The following is a 19,159-nucleotide window of genomic DNA, read 5'->3' on the forward strand; positions in this document are numbered from 1 at the left end:
CCAAGATAATCACAATGGTGTGATCACCAACCTAGAGTCAGACATCCTGGAATGTGAAGTCAAGTGGTTCTTAGGAAGCATCACCACAAACAAAGTTAGTGGAGGTGATGGAATTCCAGTTGAGCTATTTCAAATCCTAAAAGATGATGTTGTGGAAGTGCTGTACTCAATATGCCAGCAAATTTGGAAAACTCGGCAGTGGCCACAGGACTGGACAAGGTCAGTTTTCATTCCAGGCCCAAAGAAAGGCAATGCCAAAGAATGCCCAAACTACCACACAATTGTATTCATCTCACACACTAGTAAAGTAATGCTCAAAATTCTCTAAGTCAGGCTTCAACAGTATGTGAACTGTGAACTTCCAGATGTTCAAGCTGGATTTAGAAAAGACAGAGGAACCAGAGATCAAATTGCCAACATCTGCTGGATCATGGAAAAAGCAAGAGAGTTCCAGAAAAACATCTACTTCTGCTTTATTGACTATGCCAAAGCCTTTGATTGTGAAGAGCACAACAAACTCTGGAAAATTCTGAAAGAGATGGGAATACCAGACCACCTGACCTGCCTCTTGAGAAACGTGTATGCAGGTCAGGAAGCAACAGTTAGAACTGGACATGGAACAATAGACGGGTTCCAAATTTCCTATTTTCCAAATAGGAAAGGGAGTACGTCAAGGCTGTGTATTGTCACCCTGCTTATTTAACTTCTATGCAGAGTACATCATGAGAAACGCTGGGTGGAAGAAGGACAAACTGGAATCAAGATTGCCGGGAGAAACATCAATAACCTCAGATATGCAGATGACACCACCCTTATGGCAGAAAGTGAAGAAAAACTAAAGAGCCTCTTGATGAAAGTGAAAGAGGAGAGTGAAAAAGTTGGCTTAAAGCTCAACAGTCAGAAAATAAAGATCATGGCATCTGGTCCCATCACTTCATGGGAAATGGATGGGGAAACAGTGGAAACAGTATCAGACTTTATCTTTTTCGGCTCCAAAATCACTGCAGATGGTGATTGCAGCCATGAAATTAAAAGACGCTTACTCCTTGGAAGAAAAGTTATGACCAACCTAGATAGCATATTCAAGAGCAGAGAGATTACTTTGCCAACAAAAGTCTGTTTAGTCAAGGCTATGGTTTCTCCAGTGGTCATGTATGGATGTGAGAGTTGAACTGTGAAGAAAGCTGAGTGCTGAAGAATTGATGCTTTTGAACTGTGGTGTTGGAGAAGACTCTTGAGAGTCCCTTGGTCTGCTAGGAGACCCAACCAGTCCATTCTAAAGGATATCAGCCCTGGGTGTTCTTTGGAAGGAATGATGCTAAAGCTGAAACTCCAATACTTTGGCCACGTCATACGAAGAGTTGACTCGTTGAAAAAGACTCTGATGCTGAGAGGGATTGGGGGCAGGAGGAGAATGGGGTGACAGAGGATGAGATGGCTGGATGGCATCATTGACTCGATGGACGTGAGTTTGAGTGAACTCCAGGAGATGGTAATGGACAGGGAGGCCTGGCATGGTACGATTCATGGGGTCGCAAAGAGTCAAACACGACTGAGTGACTGAACTGAACTGAATAAAGTGGAGTGGGTCACAAAGGGATTTAAAACAAACAAGATAAAATATGAGCGTTTCTTGATTCATTGGTATTTGCTATATTATTCTCTAAAGTTTTCTGTAGCTTTAAAAATTCCCCAGAAAATGGGGAGTGGTGCTGGTGGAAGCAAGAGGGGACCTCAAGGGAAGTACCTTAATGAGAATTATGTGTCTGATGCTGAACAGAAAATAATGTGAGGAAGTACTGTGGTTGGCATTTAAGAAAAGCAGATATGAGTATTATATGGGCCCATTTGGCAGTGCTCCTCACCGCAGCTGAAGGCTTGAATGCTGGAGCACCCCTTTCCTCTGGAATTTCTGCAGTGATGAGAGAGGGCTGAGGGCTTGGACTAGGCTTGCTCTTCCTATCCCTTCTCTGAAGTCTCTGAACGTGTTGTGTGATAAGACAGTGGCTGAATTGTTCTTGTGGCCTAGTTTCTGATATATTTTTTACTGCCTTAGTACTAATATTCTCTGGATAAACTCTAGGCATGAAAGGATGCACACCAAAAGACCCTATCATGTGGAAGATGCTGAAAAATACTGCCTTGAGGATGACTTGGTCAATATGGAGGTCCTGGATGAGGTACTAAATATTTAATAGGCAATTTTCACCAAGGACATTTGTTTCACACGACTGGTCTGATCTTTCTGTCGTAGACCATGTTCTCCTAAGGTCACTTGAGACTTGGTTTGTGTAGCCCTGGGATGAAACTCAAGGATGTTTGGCTGCTGTGACTATGATCCCGTGTTGTTCTGTGTTCATTTATAGTCCCCTAAATGTCCTAAATGGTGAAGAGAAAAGGATTTGGAGTTTTCCCTTGAAGGCTTTTATATTCCAGGCTTAAAAGATGTTTTTATATCAGCTGAAATTATTTTCTGTTTATAGAACAGTGCAATTTAACCCTTAAATTAAGACAGTTGTTTGTTCTTCATAAAGAAGAGCTTCATTTAGGGAAATAGTGAAGCTAATATAGCTTGAATTCCAAATTTGAAAATTGTGATAATCCCCATTTAAAATATGCATGTTTAATAGAGCTGTTAATTGCATTGGGCCTGCTTCTGCTGTTTCTAACTCTGGGGACCCTTAAATGCAATGTATGAATCACTAAAGTGTGATATAAAAGTGTTCAATTCTACATTCCCACCACATAAATTTTAAGTGTAATGCTTTGAAAAATGAAGTTACAATTTATCTGTACTTTATTAATAGGAATGGCCTATTAAATCGCATTCTGAATAGAACATTTGGATGGGGTCAAACAGTTTTTTAATAATAACAAAACTCTTGTCAGATATGTCAGTGTTTTTTAGCAAGTCCTAAATGGGCTGAATTCTTTTAAATAGTATATTCCTAATTTTTTTCTTCTTTCAAGGCAAATATCTGCATTTAAGATCATTAGGGTCCTAATCAATAGGGTATAATTTAAATGGACTATTTTAATCTTTTGGAGAAAATTATTCTTGTAAGAATACACTTGTTGTTATTTTTAATATCTCTTCCTTGACTAGAAATAATGCTTACTCTCGGTACTATTTATCCTCTTCTTAGGATACAATTATTCATCAGCTGCAGAAGCGTTATGTGGACTTACTTATTTACACATATGTTGGAGATATCTTAATTGCCTTAAACCCCTTCCAGAATCTAAGCATATACTCTCCACAGGTAAGGAATGTTTTTGAGCATGTGGCTCCTTAACAGGAAATTTGAAATCTCAAGGAAAAATGAAAAGGGAGAAAAAGTGAGAATAAAATACCATGGGTGGACATACCCCAAACTGAAAATAATAGTGCAACAACATTCGTACACTTTGGGGGTGACTTTTAAGTTAAGATGTAACGATATCAGCTAACGTTAAATTAGCATTTACTGTATACCGGGCATTGGGTTGCCTTGGATATTTCTCATGACCCTGCATGATGGGTACTGTTAGTAAGCCTATTTGGCAGATGAGGAGACTTCACATAGTGAAGTTAGTGTCCTTGAATAAGCTATGGAGCCAGTAAGTGAAGAACTGGGATTTGAAGTCAGGCCTGTAGACTCCAGAGACTCTGCTCTACAGCCTCTCTGATGCCACAGTTCCCCTGAAAAGTGACACAGCTTTGGTTTTATGGGCAAAGGGTATTGGGACATTAGAAGAGTTCTTTAAATTAATGTTTTTCAGTTTTCCAGACTGTATCATGGAGTGAAACGTGCCTCAAATCCCCCCCACATATTTGCATCAGCAGATGCTGCTTATCAATGCATGGTTACTTTCAGCAAAGATCAGGTAAGAACTTAACTGTCCTTCCCCACCAAGTCCCACAGTAGGATGTTTTCTGTCCTCCTTTGCAGCTCTTGAGTTTTCCTAAAAACTTGCCATTCTGGTTGCTGATACTGACTCAAGGAAATAGGCAATGAAATAGTAGCTCAGTGGGACAGGAGTAGTGATAAACTAGAGGAACAAGTGAATGTAGAAACCCTTTTCAAGAAATGTGAGACATCTTCCTCAAATACACTCATTTTCCCTGGTAAAATATAATAGAAGGTGAAATTCGCTCAGTCATGTCCAACTCTTTGCCACCCCATGGACTGTAGAGTCCATGGAATTATCTAGGCCAGAATACTGGAGTAGGTAGCCTTTCCATTTTCCAGGGGATTTTCCCAACCCAAGGATCGAACTCAGGTCTCCCACATTGCAGGCAGATTCTTTACCAGCTGAGCCACAAGGGAAGCCTAAGAATACTGGTGTGGGTAGCCTATCCCTTCTCCAGCAGATCCTCCTGACCCAGGTATTGAACTGGGGTCTCCTGCATTGCAGGCATGTTCTTTTCCAACTGAGCTATCAGGGAATCCCTAATATATATATAATCCCTAATATATAATAAGATAATTCTAATATGAGAACATAGAGCTAACACAAAACTGATGACATGGTAATGACTATAATAAAAACAAGATGGAGAATGACAGAAATTAAGTTCTTTCCTAGGAAGGTTTCAGAAAGTTCATGGTCCAGTCCTTTTTGTAGGAAATACTGCACACAGGCTGATAATGGTCACGTACCGCACTGTTTAGCTGCTAAGAAATTGTGATGAATTGGGTAAAAACTGCACAAATCTTAAACTCAATGCTATTAACACAAAGCTCACCCATAAATTGTAACTGTCTGGACTTCCAGTTCACAGTGGTAGCATATCCAACCTTTGGCCCTTCCTTTACTTGTAATATGTATTTTTTCCCTGGTGTGTTTATTCTGTTTGAAATAGAAACAGTCTAATTTCATGAGAAATTTTTATGAGAGAAGCACAATGTATAAATTTCCTGAGACCTGTGAAATCCAGTTTTGGATTTGTTGAGGAACACTTGAAATAGTGCAAATTATAAAATGGAATACATGGATTAACTATGGGTTAGAAACTTGGCTTCTCCAAATTATTACCTTTCCCAGAGATTTGTGAAATGTCCACAGAATTCATAGACAGGAGTAAATGAAGGGAGATATATGTGTTTTTCAAGTTACAAAGTTATCCCACTGTGTTATCTTTTTTCTGACACCACTTCTGACACCAAATGTTGTGTCTGTACCAACACTAGCCAATTCTGCAATTCCCTAATGCCAACCGGATGTCTAACAATTCAGTTCCATTCAATTCTGATACTAGCTATCCAGATTTAGCACAGACCTCACAGGTTCGGGGCTCAGTCCACAAGACCACCTGTACTTCAGCGCCAGTTGTGAATGGGGTGCCTAGGCTACCCACTCTTCTGCCTGGCTGACTACAAATTTAGGGATTCCCAGAATCCCCCTGAGGTTTGATAATTCACTAGAATGACTCACAGAACTCAGAAAAATACTTGTGTTTACTGGGTTTTGATAAAGGACACAACTCAGAAACAGCCAAATGGAAGAGATGCTTAGGGCAAGATATAGGAGAGAAAATGGTGCAAAGGTTCTATGCATTCTCTAGGCACAGGCCCCTCCCAGGCCTGCAACGTATTCATACTGGAAGCTCTCTGAATCTCGTTGTTCAAGAGATTTTATGACTCAGTCAGTCTCTAGCCCTTTTCTCCTCTCCAGAAGCTGGAATGGTAAAGCTGAAAGTTCCCTCCTCCTAAATCTTTTTTGGTCTTTTTTGGTGATCAGCCCCCATCTTGAAGCTATCTTGGGCTCCACCTTGAACCACTTGGTTAGCAGTTATATTTGCTTGAAAGGGACTTGTTTGTGAATAACAAAGGATGCTCCACCAGTTCTGTCATTCGGGACATTCCAAAAGTTTAGGAGCTCAGAGTCAGGAACCAGAGGCAAAGACCCAATATACGTTTTTTATTATACCACACCCACTAATCTCCTTTATACATAAAGAGCTCCTAGAAAAAACTGATAGAAAGACCAATAATATTTTTAAAAGAAGGCAAAGGATATATAGACTGGGCACAAAAAAGGAAAATATGAATGACATTAAACTTATGAAAAGATGGCCAATCTCACTCATAATAAAAGTGCAAATTAAAACTCTACCGAGATACAGTGTTTTGCCTATCAGAATAGCAGAAATCCAACATACCCAGGTGGTGATGCTGCAGGAGGGTAGGCACTGTCATACAGTCCTTAGGAAAGCCATTTGGTGTAATCTATCAAACTTATGAATGTGTTTACCTTTCGGTCCAATAATCCCATTTCTGGGAATTTATTCTACAAATGAACCTGCATAAATATAATGACCTATCCATAGGGCTGTTCATTGCAGTATTGTTTGTAGTGACATAGGGAAAAACTCAAGTATCCATTCTGACTGGTTAAATAGACTATGGTACATCTGTACAAAGGAGCCACAAAAGACTAAAAAGGTTAAAGAAGCTCTCAGTGTACTGAAATGGAAAGATCCCTAAGATGTATTGCTCAGTGAAGAGTTAAGGTGAACAGTGGTGGATGTTATATGAAAACCATAGCTGAACACACAGGATGGTTACTGTGCTATGAATTCTTCACCGACACTTCATTTTCTGTATCAGTGCATTGTCATCAGCGGAGAAAGTGGCTCTGGGAAGACGGAAAGTGCCCACCTGATCGTTCAGCATTTGACTTTCTTGGGAAAGGTAATGATGACCTGCTTTCTGTATTGTGGCTTGAAGTCCCTTCAGAGTTACTGCATATTTCTAAAATGATGGAAATACTGGATTTTATTAGGGGTACATAGAAACATTCCATCTTTATTATGCTCGCCTCCTGATTGCTAGGCCTTGTAAGATGTCAGCATGTCCTCCTCCTTTCATGTAGTGAAGAAAATAATGCCAGCACGAATTTACTAGATTTGGCAATTAGTTTTTCTTGTTCTCAGTATAATACAGTTAGCCATTAAGTAGTAAAAGTGGTTAAACACCAGAAGCAGGAGCAGGGGAGTCACTAAGATGATTAAAGGATTGGAAAGTAGAAATCTTTGAGCAAAAGTTGAGGGAAATAGAAATTTTTAGCTTGGTGAAATGGACATTGAAGATATGGCTATAAAAATAGCCTAGCAATTACTTATAAGCAGTGTATTATGAGACTAAGAACAAATTTAAGTATTTTTTTACAGAGGAGGTTTATTGAATATTATAATGAATAACTGAGAAAAGTGATGGAATCTCTCTAAAATTCTTTCTAAACTCTAGGCATTTTATCTGTCAAGGACTTAGAGAAGTGTGGCTGGTCATAAAAACTGACCTAATCTAGCCTCATCTGACACATGCACCTGGGGAGATGCTTATCTGAGAAAACAGTGCTGGTGGTTGATGCTAATTTCCCAAATGGAGTTTTTTCCCAAAAAGATAAATGTGATTTTTATGGACGGGAAGGGGTGTGTGGCAACTCTACTGGAGTAATGTTTCTGGAGACTCCACTGGACTGTTCTCTGTTTGGCACAGGCAGATAATCAGACCTTGAGAGAAAAAATTCTGCAAGTCAACTCTCTGGTGGAAGCCTTTGGAAATGCATGCACTGCCATCAATGACAATTCCAGCCGTTTTGGAAAATATCTGGAAATGATGTTTACACCAACTGGAGCTGTAATGGGAGCAAGAATCTCTGAATATCTCCTTGAAAAATCCAGAGTTATAAAACAGGCAGTGTACGTGCCCTATTTTCTCACTCTGGTTTTATGCTGCAGCATAGACAGGAGGCTCTGGGAATTTTTATGGCTACATTCCATTCTTTGTTCTTAGTGTCCCTGCCTCATTCCTACCCTCAGCCTCCCCTAAGGCAAGAAACTATTTAAGGAAAGGATACATGGTGATTTCTAACCTAAAAGATATTTACAAGCACAATAGAAAGGGCTGGATTGGGATTACTTTGGGATAGATATGCCCATTCCCTGGAGTTGGTTATACCAGGTAGAATTTAACAATATGCAGTTACTTTTATAAATTACTAGTTCCCTTAAAATTGAGCTTGTCTATTAAAAAAAAAAAAAGCACTGAGAATATTCCATATATTAAGTTTCCCCTAGTTTGAGAGAGGAAAAAGTTATTTTGTTTTAAGAAGAGCAGTATAGGAACTTGCCTGGCAGTCCGGTGGTTAGGATTCTGGCTCTCACTGCTGAGGGTTCAATCCCTGGTTGGGGAACTGAGATCCCACAAGCTGCATGGTGCGGCAAAAAAAAAAAAAAAAAAAAATAGCAGCATAGCGGTAATAGCATGGACTGTTCTTGGTTCAAGGCTGTCTCTGACATTTACTGTGTGACCTTGGGTATGTCACTGATAGCTTATGGAGAACAATGTCAGATTCATGATCTCCAAAGAAGATTTAGCCCTCATAGCTCAGTTGGTCGGAGAAGGCAATGGCAACCCACTCCAGTACTGTTGCCTGGAATATCCCATGGACGGAGGAGCCTGGTGGGCTGCAGTCCATGCGGTCGCAAAGAGTCGGGCACGACTGAGTGACTTCACTTTCACTTTTCCCTTTCATGCATTGGAGAAGGAAATGGCAACCCACTCCAGTGTTCTTGCCTGGGGAATCCCAGGGACAGGGGAGCCTGGTGGGCTGCTGTCTATGGGGTTGCACAGAGTTGGACACCACTGAAGCAACTTAGCAGCAGCAGCAGCAGCAGCAGTAGCTCAGTTGGTAAAGAATCTGCCTGCAATGCAGGAGACCCCGCTTCGATTCCTGGGTCGGGAAGATCTGCTGGAGAAGGGATAGGCTACCCACTCCAGTATTCTCAGGCTTCCCTTGTGGCTCAGCTGGTAAAGAATCTGCCCACAATGTGGGAGACCTGGGTTTGATCCCTGGGTTGGGAAGATCCCCTGGAGAAGGGAAAGGCTACCCACTCCAGTATTCTGGCCTGGACAATTCCAGGGACTATACAGTCTATGGGGTCGCAAAGAGTCAGACAAGACTAAGCCACTTTCATTTTCACTTTCAGGGACCAGTCTTGATCACGCAGAGCTTTTGTGTGGCAGAAGTTTTATTACAGTGAAAAAGGACAAAGAAAGCTTCTGACATAGACATCAGAAGGGGGACAGAGAGTGACCCACTAGTCTTATCAAGTCCTTATATACTTTTACCAGACCCACTCCCACAACATACATCTTAAGATAACAAGATTAGTCAGAAGATTCTTGTTAAGAAGGAGAAACATGTCCTTGAGCAAGATACATTGTTCTTATATAATCATTGCTGCTAAGTCACTTCAGTCGTGTCCGACTCTGTGCGACCCCATAGACAGCAGCCCACCAGGCTTCCCCATCCCTGGGATTCTCCAGACAAGAACACTGGAGTGGGTTGCCATTTCCTTCTTCAATGCATGAAAGGGAAAAGTGAAAGTGAAGTCGCTCAGTCTTGTCCGACTCTGTGCGACCCCATGGACTGCTGCCTACCAGGCTCCTCCATCCATGGGATTTTCCAGGCAAGAGTACTGGAGTGGGGTGCCATTGCCTTCTCAATATAATCATTAGTACAGAGCTTAAGGAAAAACATAACTTTGAGCAAGATGAGTTGTTTTAATGTGTAATCATTAGCTCTGGGCTTAAAGAAAGTCTTAAAGATTGTTGTTATAATAACTCAGAGTTTAAGAAAAAACGTCTTATGTGATTAAGACAAAACAATACAGAAAAAAGGTTTATCCCTTTCTCCACCTCAAGGGCCCCTGACTCCTTATCAAGCTACCTAAGAATTAACGCTCTCATCACCTAACCTCTCTGAGCCTCATCTGTGAAATGAAAATGCTCCTAGAGCCTACCTCATGAGTTTGCCATGAAAATTAGTGAGTTTGTTTATGTAAAAGAACTTTTAAAAGTGCCTGGGTTGGTACATGTTATCAGAGAGTTAGCCTCTCTTCCTATTATTATTACTATTAGAGGACATCAGACTTCCTCAGGAGCATGGCTCCATTTATGCATTTACTATCTATTGAATTCCTGCTGCATACCAGTGTTATATTCTCTGTTGGGTTTGCAAGAGTAAACAAAATAGACAAGGTCCTAGTATTCTTGGAGCTTGGAGTAGATCGGGGATGAGAGAGGGATAGGTGCGGGACGGGTCACAGGCATTAAGCAAAAAAAAAAATAAGCTTAATGCATAACAATTGTGGTAGGTACCAGCAAGCAATGTAAGGCACTCTGAAAGTAGAACAGGTGAAAGGGCAATAGCCTAGCCTAGGAGGAGAGGGTTTCCTGTGTGAGAGACATTTAATCTGAGCCCTGAGGATCACTAGAAGTCAGCCAAGGAGATGAGATGGGGACAGGAGTGGAGGGGTGGGGGAAGAGAGGAGCAAAGACAAGACTGAGGCCGGATCATGCAGGGCTTTGGAGCCAGGTTGAGGAACCTTATTCTAAAGACAATTCTTCTGAACCTTATTCTAAAGGTAAAAAGAAGCCATTTAATGTTTTGAAGAAGGGGAGTCACAAAACCCAACTTGCATTTTGTTATGATGAGATGATGGCTCTGGCTTCAGTGGAGCAAATGGATTGGAGACGATACAAGAAGTACTGTTACACTGAGACCACTAGGAGGCTGTTTTCAAATCAACCTGAGAGAGACTGTTAGCCTGAACTGAGGGGGTAGCAGTGGAGATGGGGAAGCAGGGGAGCTGATGAATCTGAGAGAGGTTGTGCAAGTAGAACCCACAGGACTTGTTTTAGGTTCAGAACCCCAGCATCTTCTTTTATCAGATACCTGCAGTTCCCTCACAAAATAGGGACTGACTTGAAAATTAAACAAATGCATGAAAGGATAGAATCAGTCATTTTTAGCTTCCCTGTGGTGTCTTGATTAATTTTTATGAGGTGCCCTGCTTCTTTCTTTCTAAATTAGGGTTATTTTAAAGTTCAGGAAACTACCTCTGACAGAATGGAAATTGTAGTTTTCTGTGTTCAAATGCAAAGTGGTCTTTTACAAGGAAAATGTAAGGAGAGTTCTAAAACACAGCTCTGTCACTTATTAATAGAACTATCCTTATACCTTACTTTCCTTGTGGTTCAGATGGTTAAGAATCCACCTTCAATACAGGAGACCTGGGTTCAATCTCTGGGTCTGGAAGATCCCCTGGAGAAGGGAATGGCTACCCACCCCAGTATTCTTGTCTGGAAAATTCCATAGACAGAGGAACCTGGTGGGCTATAGTCCATTGGGTTGCAAAGAGTCAGACATGACTGAGCGGCTAATACTTTCACTTTCAAAGCCAACCTCACAGGGCTGTTATGAGAATTCGATTATATGTGATTTTTGCCAAATATAGAATAATTGGCACCTAATAACCCATAACTCGGAGAAGGCGATCGCACCCCACTCCAGTACTCTTGTCTGGAAAATCCCATGGACGGAGGAGCCCGGTAGGCTGCAGTCCATGGGGTCGCACAGAGTCGGACAAGACTGAGCGACTTCACTTTCACTTTTCACCTTCATGCATTGGAGAAGGAAATGGCAACCCACTCCAGTGTTCTTGCCTGGAGAATCCCAGGGACAGGGGAGCCTGGTGGGCTGCCGTCTATGGGGTTGCAAAGAGTCGGACACGACTGAAGCGACTTAGCAGCAGCAGCAGCAACCCATAACTTATTATTGCTGTTAATTTTAGTCAATATGATAGCTGCTGCTGCTGCTAAGTCGCTTCAGTGGTGTCTGACTCTATGCAACCCCACAGACGGCAGCCCACCAGGCTCCCCCGTCCCTGGGATTCTCCAGGCAAGAACACTGGAGTGGGCTGCCATTTCCTTCTCCAATGCGTGAAAGTGAAAAGTGAAAGTAAAGTCGCTCAGTCGTGTCCGACTCTTGGCGACCCCATGAACCGCAGCCCACTGGTGGGTAAAACAAACTGAAGACATTGGATGAGAAGAAGGTGGGACTTGGGTAAGTCCTGGTCATCTGATCTTTCTGGTTCTGCTCTTCTCTGGCACGTAGTAGGACTCTCTCACCAAGTCCTCCTAATTGGTCTCCTTGCATCCATGTTAACTTCTTACAATCTAGTCTCACATTTACAGTTTCAAACACTTCAAAGAATTCTATTTGCATAATCAACAAAATCTTCATTATAGCCTGATAAGGCCTGTGTGGGCTGGCCCTGCCCACCTGTCTACCGGCTTCTCAACCAGCAGACTTTTGGTCCCTACATGGATATCATGCTCAGAGGCTTCGTGTACGTGCTGTTCCGCCTCCTTGAAATGCTTTCCCTCTTCTCCCTGTAGCTCCTTCCACTCCTTTCTCACACTTTAAAGTTTGATTTTCATGGTATTTCCTTTGAGAGTCCTTCCCTTCACTGGGCACAAGTGACCCTCATCCGCGAATGTTGTTTGTTTCAGCCCTTTGATTGTTTCTTTCAAAGTCCTTATCACCAGTTTTCATACTGATTCATCTCTGTCCATCACTAGAAGGAAGCTCCAGAGAGCAGGAATCCTCTGTCCTGTATCCCTGGCATCTGGTGCAGTGCCTGCCATACTTGGCACTCAGAAAGTTCATTAGTTGAGTGAACAAATAGCTGAGGAATGGCTGGTAGAGATAAGAATGTACCAGGTGAGCTTGGATAGAATAATCAAGTAGAGGAAGGCCAGAATATCCAGGATAATATCCAGGAGAAACTGAAGAAAAGAGTGGGGCCCATGTCACAGACAGGGACAAGGAGTAAAAGGAAGATAAGATTTCTTTCCACAGAGCTACATTGGCCAAGGTGAGGATTTGTGAAATCCTAGGGCATCAACAGAAGATTCTGACCTCCAAAGAAAAGTAAGGATAGAGAGAAGGACTTTTCAAACTACCTTTATTGAAAGACTAGTTTGTTTTTTTTAATAGTTCATGATAAATTGTGATTTTATTTTTGTAAAATGTAATTGAAGTGTATTACCAGAAAAATTATCATACTCTCAGATATCATAGAAATACCACTTACTATGAAATGTCTGGACACAGACTTTCCAGTTTCTTGTCTCATCATAAGCTGACTGCAGTCCACAGACCACACAGACCACAGTCCAGCAGCACCCACCCTGGCCAGAGTGGCCTAAAAACAGGTACCTTCCACAAGACTAGGTATACCGGTGCATGCCATTTTTGGATTGTATTTGAAAGAATACAAGTTTGAGACAGTGGAGACCTTAGTTCTAGGACCAGTTCCCTTCCCTAACTTGCTGTACTACTGGTGAGCTGCTTCTTGTCTTGGGCTTCAGTGAAGTAGGGAGTTTGGGTGATCTTTGTAAGTTGGATATCACTGTCTCTGATGCAACATGGGCTTCAAACAAGATGTGTGACACAGATGCACAGTTATGTGGTCTGGAATAGAAAGATCTCTAAACGTAAGTAACCTGAGCTGTTACCTCCTATAAATATTCCATTCTCTAAAGTCTTCTGTATAAACATAAATGTGCTTTATAGTGTGACACTGTGGAAATTGCTATCCTAATCCTATCCCTATTGCTATTCTGTATTTGGGATGTATCATATTGTACTGTGTGCTCAGTGGTGTCTGACTCTTTGCAACCCTATGGACTGTAGCCTGCAAAGCTCCTCCGTCTATGGGATTTTCCAGGCAAGAATACTGGAGTATTCTGCCATTTTCTTCTCCAGAAATGTAGCATATTAATTGCCTATGAACGCAAATCTGGCTACAGTATAATATTTTGCATGGAAGGGAAAAGCCATCGAGTAGAGAAGCCCAGAATACGTTATTAACCGTGTCCTGTCCCTACTTTTTTCCAGAGGAGAGAAAAATTTTCACATATTTTACTATATTTATGCTGGTCTTTATCACCAGAAGAAACTTTCTGAGTTCCGACTTCCTGAGGAAAAGCCTCCTAGGTAAGTGTCAGGGGTTTTAGTTGTTAATTTGTAATGAATATACAATTAGCAATTGACAAAACTTGGAAATGGAGCTGTTCTCCTAACTGGACACACAGTCTCTTTAGCCAAAATGCCCACATGAGATGGCAGGAACTTTATTTCCCTTTGCATTTTCTAGAAAGCGTAAAAACTCAATTGCAGCCATTTTACTTAGCCATGCGCACCATTATTTCATCACAATATTAGACTGTAAGGAAATAATCTTGCAAAGAGGGAGCCCAATGATACTCTGGTATTTGGGATGCCATTTGCCAAGTCAGTACTCATTCTGTGTGGTCGTACTCCATGTAGGTACCTAGCTGATGAAACTGGAAGGGTGATGCATGACATAACTTCCAAGGAGTCTTACAGAAGACAGTTTGAAGCAATTCAGCATTGCTTCAGGATTATAGGATTCACTGACAAGGTAAGTGATTGCCAGGACAAAAAGAAACTCAAGTGTTCATATTCTTGGGTCAATGAGAATGAAGACCTGAAAGTTCCAACTTGGGGCAGTACCCATGCTTTTCAAATGCCATGCTGGTCATGTTATAAGGTCTTGCTACTTAAAAGTGTGACCCAAGGACCAGAAACATTGTCATCACCTAAGAGCTTGTTAGAAATGCAGATCCTCAGGTCTAACCAAGAACAGATAAATCAAAATCTGCATTTTAGTAAAACCCAAGGGGAACATTAAAGTAGAAGTACTAAAAATAAAAACAAAAATTGATGTAGAAGTACTTTTATAAATGCCAAATACCTGTGAACTGTTACCTCTGTCATCAATTCACTCCAGCTTTGATAACAAACACCAAAACAACACTGCCCTTTTCTGAGCTGGGGTTGTTCCAAACATTAGAGTGAATTGTCTAGTAGGAGAATAAGAATGTGGAGGTTACCCCCAAGCCACAGGAATATATTTGTGTAAGTAGTTGCTTGTACCTCAGACAAATTAAACCTTTTCAATTTTCTTGCAGTCACTTTCTTCTCCATGGTGCAGAATTGCAATTATTAGCTATAGTTCTAAGTATTATATTGCCTTTATCATACTAGATACAGGCTGTCTCTATTAAATATATACCAGGGGTGACAGAAAATATTTATTACCCTAGGCTCAAATAATACTCTGTGATACATTTGTGTCATAGTTTCTGGGCTTTTTGCCATCAAATTTGTAAAATATACAGATTCTTTTGCCTTTCCAACAAAGGAGGTGAATGATTAGGAGATAAGTGAAAATGTTTAAATCTTCAGGGATTAGATTACAAGACACTTGAGTTAGCTTGGGACAGCCACTCTGGATAAAATATTGCTTTTGTAATCCTAGGAGTTTGGCCAGCCCTTTCCTCCCCAGCTTGGTTGATTTTAGTTATAATAATACATTTCTTCTTTCTAGCTAGCTGTTAAATTTTTCTGTCAGCCTCCCACAGACTTTAAACTGACAGCAGAAAATCCCAAAGGTCAGATACAAATAGAAATATATTTCCCTTGGCTTCGTACAGGACAGCAATTAAACAGGTTCCAGTATTATTAAAGGACCTTTGTGGTTGTTAATTTATAGAGCTGGTTGTTATCAAAGATGCATCACCAGAAGAGTCAAAGCTTGACAGCAGAGCCATTTAAGGTCACCTGGCTCATGCTGAAGTGTTAAGGGCATACTTTCTTCAAAGGGCACAGGAACAACAGAAAAGCCATTCATAGGGTTCATAATATTTTGCTTCTAATAAGTACAACGATGGTTGTAGAATACTGTGGAAAGATTGATGCCAATTCTAAAGGAAAGGCTATTATATCAGCCCTGTCTTAATGGTAGACATAATAATAAAACAGATGATGTTTTAAGATAAGAATATTAAAAACAAAAGAAACTAAATATGCTAAGTATATATCCTTGAAGTAAGCCATCCCTAACTCCTATGGGAATAAAGTTTAGTAGAAATGAATGAATGATTGCATGAACAGCTATGAAAATAAACACAAAAGGTAGTAAATATTTTTAGTTTATGTCTGGTCTGGACTGTTAAATGAATAATCAGACTGTGATTATATGTATGTGTGTGTATATTCATTATGTTCTATGTTAATTCATGCTGGAAATAAACAGTTTATGTCAGTAGTCCTGGAAATGGGAGGAAGAGGCTGGATCTTTCTTATCCTGATTTCTTTTGTTGTATCTTTGTCTGTATCTCTATAGACAACCTATTTTGCTGAATTAACTTAGTTTGCTTTATGTTTGTAAACTCAAAGTTCAGTTCACTTCAGTCACTCAGTCATGTCTGACCCTTTGTGACCCCATGAATCGCAGCACACCAGGCCTCCCTGTCCATCACCAACTCCCGGAGTTCACTCAAACTCATGTCCATCAAGTCAGTGATGCCATCCAGCCATCTCATCCTCTGTCGTCCCCTTCTCCTCCTGCCCCCAATCCCTCCCAGCATCAGAGTCTTTTCCAATGAGTCAACTCTTCGCATGAGGCCAAAGTACTGGAGTTTCAGCTTTAGCATCATTCCTTCCAAAGAACACCCAGGGCTGATCTCCTTCAGAATGGACTGGTTGGATCTCCTTGCAGTCCAAGGGACTCTCAAGAGTCTTCTCCAACACCACAGTTCAAAAGCATCAATTCTTCGGCACTCAGCTTTCTTCACAGTCCAACTCTCACATCCATGCATGACCACTGGAAAAACCATAGCCTTGACTAGACAGACCTTTGTTGGCAAAATAATGTCTCTGCTTTTGAATATGCTATCTAGGTTGGTCATAACTTTCCTTCCAAGGAGTAAGCGTCTTTTAATTTCATGGCTGCAAGCACCATCTGCAGTGATTTTGGAGCCCCCCAAAATAAAGTCTGACACTGTTTCCACTGTTTCCCCATGTATTTCCCATGAAGTAGAGGGACCAGATGACATGATATTAGTTTTCTGAAATGTTGAGCTTTAAGCCAACTTTTTCACTCTCCTCTTTCACTTTCATCAATAGGCTTTTCAGTTCCTCTTCATTTTCTGCCATAAGGGTGGTGTCATCTGCATATCAGAGGTTATTGATATTTCTCCCAGCAATCTTGATTCCAGCTTGTGCTTCCTCCAGCCCAGCGTTTCTCATGATGTACTCTGCATAGAAGTTAAATAAGCAGGGTGACAATATACAGCCTTGACATACTCCTTTTCCTATTTGGAACCAGTCTGTTGTTCCATGTCCAGTTCTGACTGTTGTTTCCTGACCTGCATATAGGTTTGTCAAGAGGCAGGTCAGGTGGTCTGGTATTCCCCTCTCTTAAAGAATTTTCCACAGTTTATTGTGATCCACACAGTCAAAGGCTTTGGCATAATCAATAAAGCAGAAATAGATGTTTTTCTGGAACTCTCTTGCTTTTTTGATGATCCAGTGGATGTTGGCAATTTGATCTCTGGTTCCTCTGCCTTTTCTAAAACCAGCTTGAACATCTGGAAGTTCATGGTTCACGTATTGCTGAAGCCTGGCTTGGAGAATTTTGAGCATTACTTTACTAGCGTGTGAGATGAATGCATTTGCGTGGTAGTTGAGCATTCTTTGGCATCGTCTTTCTTTGTGATTGGAATGAAAACTGACTTTTCCAGTCCTGTGGCCACTGCTGAGTTTTCCAAAAGTAGTTTGACTAAATTCAGAAAGACTTAATTGACTGTAGTCAGGAAGCAGATGCTATACAACTGATGTAACAAAACTTTCTCTTAAGTTTTTCTTAGGGATATTTCTAGACAGAGCTTGAATGAACTGGTCAATTTAATAAAAATTATGGTCCCTGTCCTTTCTTACAGTGTCACTAATTCCCTGCAGGAAGCCCTTCAATTTTTCCCAAACCCTTAGAGCCAAAAATATCTGAAAGAACCCTTGAACCTAGGTTTATTGTAAAGAAACTTCACTGGTAGAGAGTCTTCCAGTAACAATGAAATCCCTGTGGGCAGCTGGGGTGGGGTTATATCTAAAACCCTGTAATGAACTGTGCTTTTCTAGTCTTATTTTGGATTAAACCATACTATTTTTTGTTTAATATTATGCTTGTCTTACTGGTATATGAATCCAGTTCAGTTCAGTTCAGTTGCTCAGTCGTGTCCGACTCTTTGCGACTCCATGAATCGCAGCACACCAGCCCTCCTGTCCATCACCAACACCTGGAGTTCACCCAAACTCACATCCATCGAGTCGGTGTTGCCATCCAACCATCTCATCCTCTGTCGTCCCCTTCTCCTCCTGCCCCCAATCCCTCCCAGCATCAGGGTCTTTTCCAATGAGTCAACTCTTCGCATGAGGTAGCCAAAGTATTGGAGTTTCAGACTCAGCATCATTCCTTCCAATGAACACCCAGGACTGGTCTGCTTTAGGATGGACAGGTTGGATCTTCTTGCAGTCCAAGGAACTCTCAAGAGTCTTCTCCAACACCACAGTTCAAGAGCATCAATTCTTCAGCTCTCAGCTTTCTTCACAGTCAAACTCTCACATCCATACATGACCACTGGAAAAACCATAGCCTTGACGAGACGGACCTTTGTTGGCAAACTAATATCTCTGCTTTTTAATATGCTGTCTAGGTTGGTCATAACTTTCCTTCCAAGGAGTTAAGCGTCTTTTAATTTCATGGCTGCAATCACCATCTGCAGTGATTTTGGAGCCCCCCAAAATAAAGTCTGACACTGTTTCCACTGCGTCCCCATCTATTTCCCATGAAGTGATGGGACCAGATGCCATGATCTTCGTTTTCTTAATCTTGAGCTTTAACCCAACTTTTTCACTCTCCTCTTTTACTTTCATCAAGAGGCTCTTTAGTTTTTCTTCACTTTCTGCCATAATGGTGGTGTCATCTGCATATCTGAGGTTATTGATATTTTTTCCAGCAATCTTGCTAAATTCAGAAAGACTTAATTGACTGTAGTCAGGAAGCAGATGCTATACAACTGATGTAACAAAACTTTCTCTTAAGTTTTTCTTAGGGATATTTCTAGACAGAGCTTGAATGAACTGGTCAATTTAATAAAAATTATGGTCCCTGTCCTTTCTTACAGTGTCACTAATTCCCTGCAGGAAGCCCTTCAATTTTTCCCAAACCCTTAGAGCCAAAAATATATCTGAAAGAACCCTTGAACCTAGGTTTATTGTAAAGAAACTTCACTGGTAGAGAGTCTTCCAGTAACAATGAAATCCCTGTGGGCAGCTGGGGTGGGGTTATATCTAAAACCCTGTAATGAACTGTGCTTTTCTAGTCTTATTTTTGGATTAAACCATACTATTTTTGTTTAATATTATGCTTGTCTTACTGGTATATGAATCCAGT

The 19,159-nt window shown here is 41.1% G+C and overlaps 1 protein-coding gene across 1 annotated transcript in view; it reads left to right on the forward strand.

Annotated features, from left to right (window-relative positions):
• MYO3B (myosin IIIB) overlaps positions 1-19,159 on the forward strand; it is a 444,395-nt gene that overhangs the window by 182,603 nt on the left and 242,633 nt on the right. The window contains 7 exon segments of the mRNA XM_070360748.1: positions 2,084-2,180; positions 3,147-3,263; positions 3,763-3,867; positions 6,594-6,677; positions 7,485-7,687; positions 13,738-13,836; positions 14,170-14,284. Of these exon segments, the coding sequence (XP_070216849.1) occupies positions 2,084-2,180; positions 3,147-3,263; positions 3,763-3,867; positions 6,594-6,677; positions 7,485-7,687; positions 13,738-13,836; positions 14,170-14,284 (820 nt within the window).

This window comes from Bos mutus, chromosome 2, assembly GCF_027580195.1.
Source record: "Bos mutus isolate GX-2022 chromosome 2, NWIPB_WYAK_1.1, whole genome shotgun sequence".
NCBI classification, from domain to species: Eukaryota; Metazoa; Chordata; class Mammalia; order Artiodactyla; family Bovidae; genus Bos; species Bos mutus.